Below are 9,810 nucleotides of genomic sequence, written 5' to 3' on the forward strand. Positions count from 1 at the left end.
TCCATGGGGTATTCATTCAATGACTCGTTTACTCTGCCATGTTCTGGTAGGGGGCCATAATGACTTTAGCCGAAAACCATTACATTAACTAATATCCACCGTTGTCCATTACTGAGTATTACTCCTTCTTTCTAGGAAGCCATCTCTTATGGATAAGTGAAAAATCGCTCATATAGGGATTATCCTTTTCCAAGTAAAAGCTTACTCACAGAGAGGACCTGGCCATCAATTAATCATTTTGGTGCAAACTGAAAAATATAAAAAGTGAAAATATTACCTTTCCTTTGTTGTCTTCCTGTTTCCAAAGACACTGTTGGCCTTAAAGTGTGTTTAATGATTTGGTCAGCTATTATGGATCTGGTCAGGAAAACAAATCAAAGACAGAAAGGGCATAATTTGTCAGCACAGTGCTATCTTTATAAAAATGTATAAAAACGACATAGAAATATTATCTAATAAAAACTTAAAATGCTGAAGATTTAAAATGATTGGTTCATAAAGTCTATAAAGTCACCAAGAATAAATGTCTATTACCTCTCTTGGATTCTAGAATCCCTGTGGAAGGTAGTCAATCTTTCAGCTAGCCATCAGTCCATCTCAATAGTTTCAGGCTCAATGATAATGTTAAAGAGACTCTGTAACAACATTTTCAGCCTTATTTCTTCTATCCTATACGTTCCTATACCTGTTCTAATGTGGTCTGTCTTACTGCAGCCGTTTCTAGTTGCACAGTGGCTGTATTATCTCTGTTATATGATCTAATCTTCTCTCTTCTGTCGGCTGAGGCTGGAATGTGTGGAATGTGCTGCACTGCTTGTCATTGGCAGAAGCTATACACACCATCTCCAAGCTCTATATGATTAAGAGACTGAGCTACTCTCAAGCCTATCACACTCTAGTTAGAAGACATGTCTTTGGTTTGTAAACACTGCCTAAAAATGGCAATTACAAGCCAGGATTGCAGCGGGGAGTGACAGAAACAGCACAGAGGGGCCCAGGAGAACATAATGAATAGAATGGTATGCTTTTTATTGTAAGAATTTTAGAGTACAGATTCTCTTTAAGCCAGGCTGCTAGGCCTTATATAATAAATGGTTCAAAGATGGTGACTTTTTAGGGGATTTTTGGTGACGCACGACAATTATTGCCAAATCTTATTTTATACATTCTCTAAATTGTGGCATTTTAAATGATCAGATTATTTCTGATTGGTAACAAGTTTTCAAATCTTAGTGAATGCTCAAACAAATGACATGAAGTGTTTACTGAACAGGTCTTAGTGATTTCAAGCCATAATATTTGGTTCAGGTTTGCTTTAAAGAAAAGCATTGCTACTCAACCTACAAAGCAGAAAAAAGGAGGAATACTCCCATTGTGATAGTAGATTCTGTTTAAAACAAACTGAGCAAATACAAGGACAAGATGTGAAATCACCTTGGGCTTCCTCCAGCCCTGTGTAGTCCATTAGCTTCAGTCATATCAGTGCAGTCCCCTCTGTCCTTGTCTTGTGGAGTCCACAATACAGCCTGGTTTCGGGCCACTGCACTTGCACAGTCCTGGCTCCATGCATCGCCAACCCCCCCAGCTCACAAATATGCTCCATTGTTGTTTTGGTTACAGTCTTGGTGAACTGCGCATGAGCAGATCGCTCTCGGGTCCTGAGACTGCACATAGACAGTAGCCCATGACTGATCCGAGTTGCAGAATTTATGGGGCTGGCGGGGGCCTTACTGAGGGGACTGGGAGAGCAGCAAGGGAGCTAATGGACTACAGGAGGCTGGAGTAAGCCCTAGGTAAGTATAGTATAAAGCCTTGTTCTAGTATTGTCTCAGGTACACTTTAATGATTAAATATAGTCTCCAAATGTCACGCATCCCAAATACATGAACGTTGAAGCTTGGGAATATTGGATCTGTTGTTTTTGTACAGCGTGATGTGACTGCACTTCCCTTGTATATTCACATCAGCCACTTTGTGATTACTAACGCCAAAGTGCTCTGACCTCCCATCACAATGCTACAGTCAAAGTCTTTGCTGCTGTCACGGCTAAAAGAAATATTCATAATAGGTTGTGACTAACACAGAGCATGTTTTTTTTAATATTCTTTCAGGCCATTTATGGGAAGGATTATTATAATCTGACATCTTTCACAGCAGGCACAGAGCCACAGACCCAACTTCAAAATCTGCAATGCTAAAGTCAAAGACCAAAATTCAAAACAACTCTACAAATTGAATTCAGTTTCCAAGTTCCGACATGAAGTGAAAATGTTTGAGACTACAGCGTAAAAAGAAAAAAAAAAGAATAAAAAAATAATACATTTAGTTTGCTAGTTCATCATCTTTTCTCAGCTACTCTTCCTCCTACCAGGAAACTTTAAGGGAGGTTTACCTTGCAGGTGTGGTCAAAATTGGCCTTGGCCAGTTGGCCACTCAAGACAAGAGAAGTGTCATCACAGCCTTACAATATTCCTCTTGTAATAATATTCCTCCTACGATATCCCTCTTGTAATAATACCCCAATTAAAGCCCCCTTCTCTAAAATGCCCATATTAGAGTCCTTTTAACTAGTGCTTTCCTTTTACGAGTGTTCCATTTATAATGAGCAAGAAGTTTTAAATCAGGATAATACCATTTATTGGCTAACTTCAAAGAATAGTGGCCTTACTGAGGGAACTGGGAGGGCGGCAAGGGAGCTAATGGACTACAGGAGGCTGGAAGAAGCCCTAGGTAAGTATAGTATAAATCCTTGTGCTAGTATTGTCTCAGGTAGCTTTCGGCTTTTCAGCTTTCCTCAGACTCGAATCCTGCATGCTCAAATAAATAGGGGATGCATAGATTTTTTTTGCAAACATTAATACATGTTTTTGTGCCACTTACATATAGTTTCTGGAGCATTCTTCCCCCCAAATGCCTATTTTTTGGCTGTAGGTAAGTAGCTTAGTTCCTTGAATAAATAACAGATTACAAATCATGTTGCTCAGTGAGAAGTGATATCACAGGCATGCTCCATTCTGGAAACGGATGTTTCACTTATCTAGCTTTGATCTTATTTCCAGCAATGAAATTTGAAAATCCTCTCTTCTAACAGTTTGACAAATAGCTGCAGTGGGAGAGAGTTGGCTCTTCCTCACACCCAGTCTTGGCAAACATTGATAAATAGTAGAGACAGAGCTCATATGTGCTGATAATTATTTTGTTGTTTTATTCGCCGTCCCTGCCAGCTACTTTCTGTCACTGTTCTAACAGGGTGAGCGCTATTGACAAAGAATAAAAAAGCCAGCCAAAAATATGATGAGACAATTCTTCTTCCGATAGAAAAGTATAACAGAAAACAGTATGTGATATAGTAAAGAAAACAGTCAAGAGTAGAAAGGTTCAGTGAGATGCTGATAATTCTGTCCTGAATGCAAATTCAACTGGTTACCGCACCGTGGGCAGTATATCTACACCCTGCAGGACTTCATCTGAAGTCTCAGGGACGTAGATCGTAGTCTATTGCCGCGTTCGCTGCTGTGCGAGCTCCCGTTCCCTCCCGCGCGTGGTTCTTATCAGCACCCATTAGTGTACATGAAATGAAAGTATACCATACATGCGTTACTTCCTGTATGTATGCTGTGAAAATGTATGTGTGCTGTGAAAAGAATAAAATCTGAATAAAGTTTGGGAGACATGGCCAAAAAGTAAAATTACACCTACATACTTACCAATACAAAAAATACATGCAATATCCAATTAACCCCTTACCTTGCCTCCCATATTTACCAAAATAAAACACTTATAAACACTAATATAAAACACTAATAACAAAAATACATAAAAAACCCCAAATACTTAAATAGTTGCCATAGGGACAAGAGTGTATAGTACTGTTTTTTTGTGTGTTTATTTTGTTTTGCAAATAAGGGCTTGTAATTAGTGACAGGCACAAAACTGAAAAAAATATATCGTTATGTCCAAATAAAATATTGTCGTCATACATTGTGATAGGTATAGATCATTTCATTGTGATAAGTAGTGATAAAGTTATTGGTGAATTAATGGAAGGAGCACTGACAGGTGACAGGGCGCTATTCCTTAGAGACTCTGTAGCAAAATTTTGAGCCTCATTTCTTCTATCCTATAAGTTCCTATACTTGTTCTAATGTGCTCTGGCATACTGCAGGCTTTTCTAGTTGCACTGTCTCTGTAATAAATCTTATCTTCTTTCCTCTGTCGGCTCTGTCGGGCTCATGCTGGAATGTGTGGAATGTGCAGCACTGCTTGTAATAGGCAGAGCTTTACACACCCTCTCCAAGTTCTACTCTCAGACTATCACACTCTGGTTTTTTTAATCATTTAGTTTTTTATTGAATTTTTGTAAGCAGAAAACAGCATACAGATATTAATTATATGCATACCTCTTACAGTTGTAAATACACTTTTACAGTATTAAAACAGGAGGCATTCTGGACATAGATGTCTAATTCTACTATTAATCGTAGCTAATAACAACCAAATAATAGTAACAGTAACAGTAACACTATTACAAGTGGTATAACAAGTGTAAAAATAAGAATTGGTATATAATTAAGCATTATATATTATACCTTTTATATATTGAAGCAGGCCTAAGGGGCAAATGTATAGGATATTTTTTAATGACGGTGGTGGTGGGGGGTGGGGGGGGTTGGCAAGTCATGTACATATAGGATTGTGGAGGGACTAATAAGGCTCTGGTGGTGGTTTAATTACAACTTATAGAGATTAGACAGTTGTTTAGGGGGTCTGAAGATTATTTTCATATATGGAATACCACTCGATCCAAAACTTCCATTGCTCCAAGAATATTTTTTCCTTACTACAGGTCCTAGCATACATATGTTCATATACACTGTTTTGTTGTATTATAGCAATTATTTGTTTGATGTTTGGGCAGTTATCTGTTTTCCAGTTTCTGGCAATGGAGATCTTGGCAGCCAAGAGAATATGTAAGATTAGAGTTTTCAGGTGTGATGGGATCATGCTAATATCTAGGTGCAGTAATAGGGTTTCAGGTTTGCGTGGTATATGCACACCTGTAATATCAAAAATTAATTGGATCACTAGTTTCCATAGAGGTATAATTTTAGGGCAAAGCCACCAAATATGGAAGAACGAACCTTCTGCCTTACATGTTCTCCAGCATATGTTAGGCGTGGAGTGGTCGTATTTTGATAGTTTATCAGGTGTCAGGTACCATCTTAGCAGTATTTTTTGGGAGGTTTCCCAGTGTGTTGTACAGTGTGAGATACGACTAGACATGTGGAAAAATTTGTTCCATTGTTCTTGAGAGAACTCTTTTCCCAAATCTTTTTCCCATTTAATTATGTATTTATGCTCACGTTTGTGAAATTGTTTCAAACATTGGTACCAAACACCTGTAGAGGACTTTTTGACCATATTGTATTTAATGATGGGCATCAGCTCGCTGTGGAACATAATTTTCTGCGTTGGTAGATGTAGTAGGTAGTGTTGGATTTTGGCATAACTATATATGTCCTTGTCTGGTATGTTGTATTTGCCTTGTAGATATAGGAAAGTGTGAGGGGTTTCGCCATTCATTAACTGTCCTATATTTGTTATCCCGTACTCGGACCATTTAGATACGTTTAAGTCGTCGATTAGGGAGTTTAGCCATATTAGGGGGCAGTGTTGTAATGTGATTCCATCACCAGGTTTTTGTGTGGAGGCAAACCTTTTTATCGCTAACCATGAGGCTTGGGCTGTTGGAGATTGGGGTTTTGTAGTTGGTTGTTGTAGTAATGTCCGGAGGAGTATATCTCTTAAGTTATGGCTCATATTGTGTTGTTCTAACTGGATCCATACTTTATCTTTAGCTGCCGATGGGATTAGCCAAAATTTGGATTGGTCAAGCAGCGTGGCGAGGTAGTATTGTTTGATATCTGGTATCCCCATTCCGCCTTTAGCGGTTGGAATTCCCATGATGTATCTATTTATACGAGGTTTGCGATTTTGCCATATAAATTCATTAATGGTTTTTTGAATTTTGGGGAAAAAATGTGTGGGTATGGTTATGGGGAGATTTCTAAATTGGTAGAGTATGATTGGCAGTATGAGCATTTTAACTGCTGCTATTCTGCCCGCCCAGGAAATCGATATGTGTCTATAGCTTTTACATAAGTCTTCGACTTTTTTAAGTAATGGGATGTAATTTTTTGTGTATAGTTTAGTGGTATGATTGGTCAGCTGAATCCCTAAATATTGTACTTGGGATGGTTCCCATACAAAGGGAGTAGAGGCTTGTATCCTCTTTTTCATTGGATCAGGTATGTTAAAGGGGAGTATTTGGGACTTGTTTTCGTTAATTTTATAATAAGATATTTTCCCAAAAGCCTTAAGTGTTTCATATACTGCTGCTATTGATTTTTCAGGGTTCTCAATCATGATGATTACATCATCCGCATAGAGACCTATTGGGTATGTGGAGGAGCCTACTCTGATGCCTTGAATATTAGGGTGTTGTCTGATTTTTTTCAGCCAGTGGTTCCATTACAAGGTCAAATATGAGTGGGGATAGGGGGCAGCCTTGTCTTGTACCATTTGTGATACTAAATGACTTAGACAATAGGCCGGCAACAAGGACTTTTGCAGAGGGGACTGAGTAGAGAGACATAATTGCTTGTTGAAACAATGGCGGGAAATTAAATTTATTTAAGATTGATCTTAAGTATAGCCAGTTGACTCTGTCAAAGGCCTTCTCTGCATCCAGAGTTAGAAGCAGAGAAGGCCTTCGAGATTTTTCAGCTTCAAATATTAGATTTAAAACTTTCCTGGTACCATCCGCGGTGTGGCGGTTTTTAACGAAGCCCACTTGGTCATTTTTGATAAGAGTGGGTAAGATGTTGATTAATCTTTTGGCCAAAATTTTTGAAAAGATTTTTAGGTCTGTATTTAACAGGGAGATTGGTCTATAATTTGCAGGGGAGGTGGGATCTTTGCCTGATTTGGGAATAGTTGTAATAGTGGCTTGAAGCATTTCTGTTGGAAAGGATGTAGATAGTATGGCTTGATTAAAGGTCTGAGTGAGAAAGGGTATTAGAGTTCCTGAGTATGTTTTATAGTATTCACTACTTAACCCGTCTGGGCCAGGGGCTTTGTTGATTTTTAGTGTGTTGATAGCTTCTAGCACTTCTAGGGATGTGATAGGGGTTTGGAGAGTAGCTGCATCGTCTTGTGATATTTTAGGCAAGTTGATTTGTTCAAGGAAGGAGTTAATTTCTTCTTGCGTTGGTTGGTAAGTTTCATTGTCTGCTTTTAAATTGTATAGTGTGGTGTAGAAATCTGCAAACGAGTCTGCTATATCTTTAGGGTTGAAACATTTTCTACCATTTTTATCGTATAGGGAGTGAATATTAGTTTTCACAAGTCGTTTCTTGAGTTGATTTGCCAATAATGCTCCAGGCTTGTTACTCTGGGTATAGAACTTGAATTTAGTTTTTTTAAGTGCTTGTTCATATTGATACAAGAGAAGGTGTTGTAAATTAGTTCGCAAGCCTTTTAGTTGCTCTAACACCGTTATCGAGTCTGTTTCTTTATGTTGTTGTTCTAGTCTTTGGATCTGATTAAGAATATCTTCCATTTTGGCTATCCTATCTTTTTTAATCTTGGCTGCTAGGCCAATGCATATACCTCGTATAAAGGCTTTATGTGTTAGCCAAATTGTTGTTTCACTAACCTCCTGGGTGGCATTAATGGCAAAAAACTCCTGTAATTGATTTTGGATATGGGAGGCTGTGCTACTGTCATTAATTAGGCTGCTATTTAGACGCCAAGGAGGGGCATGGTTGTACGAATAATTTTCTTGTATGTCCACATATATTGGGGCGTGATCAGACCAGGTGATGTTTTCTATATTGGCGTTACGTATTTTTTGTAGCAGATGCTTATCCACCCATATCATATCTATGCGCGAGTAGCTGCGTTGTGGGGCTGAATAAAAGGTGAAATCTTTTTGGTTGCCTTTGATGCATCTCCAGGTGTCATGCAATTCAGATGACCACATAAGATGTCGTAAAGCATCTGTGTGTTGTCTGGCAGAATTTGTTGAGTCAAGATATTTGTCTAAGATAGAATTGTAGTCACCCATAATCAGCAGGTTACCTTTTTGCACTTCTTTGACTTTTTTAATAATTTTTTGTAGTGCAGCTACTTGGTAAGTATTGGGTAGGTAAACATTCACCACAGTATACGTGCTATTATTAAGTTCAGCTACTAGGATAATGTACCTGCCTAGGGGATCACAGAGAATATTATGAAGATGAAAGGATATTTTTTTATGTATGGCTATCATGACTCCTTTGGTTTTGGAGTTTGAATATGCATGAAATGTTTCATGATATTGAGGGTGGGTACAGGAGGGAGCTTTGTTTAACTGAAAGTGCGTTTCCTGTATTCCTAGGACATCTGCCTTCAGTTTCATGGCTTGGTTCCACATCATGGATCTTTTGAAAGGGGAATTTAACCCCTTAACATTAAAGAGAACCTGTACTGAGTAAAAATATTTTAAATAAACACACGAGGTAACTTCCAATGAACATTACATAGTTACCTTGACATCAGTTCCTCTCAGAAGCTCACCATTTTCTTCTGACAATAATCCCTTCCAGTTCTGACAATATTTTGTCAGATCTGAAATATATCAGTTGCTGTCAGTGAAATATCAGTTGCTGTCAGTTATAGCTGAGAGGAAAACTGATGTACCAGGTAATGTCCATGTTTCCCTATGGCTCAAATGGGCGATGTTACAGTTTAACTGTGTGCTGACCAGAAAGCTGTTATGGGTAATGGCCATTTTCAAAATGGAGGACGGAAAATTCCCTTGATCACAATGAACAAACAGGACGCGGGACAGGAGAAAGACACTGAGGAGTAGACTACATGGAAGGTAAGTATGACTTGTGTATGCTTATTTTGACTTTTAATTTTCAGTTCAGGTTTTCTTTAAGGGACACAACTCTCATAAATTAGCAGTAAGACTATGTGTAATATCAGCGTTGACGTAAAGTAATGAGATGTACTATGACTTGCCAGAATCATATGTGCAGTAAGTGGAATATTCTCTTGTAGATTGTTAATCGCGAGCTTCAATATCCTTATACTCAACATTTTGTATTTTGCCTGCAAAGAAAAGGTTAGAACTTGTGGGGGAAAAACTATAACTAGTGAACAGTATGAATTAGATTCGTTTCTCTTGAGAGTTTTTTGTGGATTAGAGAGAGAGAAAAGAAGTAAACACATAAAATACAATGCAGTAATGAACTTAGAGACCAAGTAAGGTCTGTTAGAGCTTTGAATAAGCCCTAAAAATATCAGAACGGAGTGTGGAGTTGACCTCCATGGGACATGGTGAGATGTCCTCATGGGGACAAGTAAGAAACCGCCTGATATAGAGACGTGAAACTAATGAGCACCAATATATGATAACAAAACAAAGAAAGAACCTATATGTTAAGAAGTAACTTTCTATTAGTCAACTGGGTATTAATCCAATAATACGGGTCTATAGGAAAATAATGTCTGCTTATATTATGAGGAAGTCAAAGTAGCCATCAAAGCTGGGTTGTTTCAAATATTACGACTACCTCTTGTGATTTAAGTTCCTGTAAGTTTTATATGAGGCTGATACTTTTTGCCTGACTATTTAGGCAGATGGAGTGTTCATTGAGAGAGAACGATGAGCATGTGGGATCCTGGACGGTGTAGTTGGAGTGTCTTTCAGTTTTTTAGTATTGCTTTTTGGCGAAGTCTGCCATTCTCTCTCCAGCCTTT

General features: G+C 38.3%; 1 protein-coding gene across 4 annotated transcripts in view; it reads left to right on the forward strand.

Moving 5' to 3' along the window:
- The window catches only part of LOC137533956 (uncharacterized), a 64,229-nt gene extending 61,933 nt beyond the window's left edge, over positions 1–2,296 (forward strand). For all 4 annotated transcript variants that reach the window (XM_068255284.1, XM_068255282.1, XM_068255286.1 and 1 more), the window contains one exon: positions 2,112–2,296. Coding sequence is in view for 2 of the 4 variants with exons in the window: in XM_068255282.1 (XP_068111383.1) it covers positions 2,112–2,142 (31 nt within the window). In the remaining 2 variants the exon portion in view is untranslated. The remainder of the gene's footprint in view (positions 1–2,111) is intronic.
- The last annotated feature ends 7,514 nt before the right edge of the window (positions 2,297–9,810 follow it).

Source organism: Hyperolius riggenbachi, chromosome 10, assembly GCF_040937935.1.
Source record: "Hyperolius riggenbachi isolate aHypRig1 chromosome 10, aHypRig1.pri, whole genome shotgun sequence".
In the NCBI taxonomy this organism is placed as follows: Eukaryota; Metazoa; Chordata; class Amphibia; order Anura; family Hyperoliidae; genus Hyperolius; species Hyperolius riggenbachi.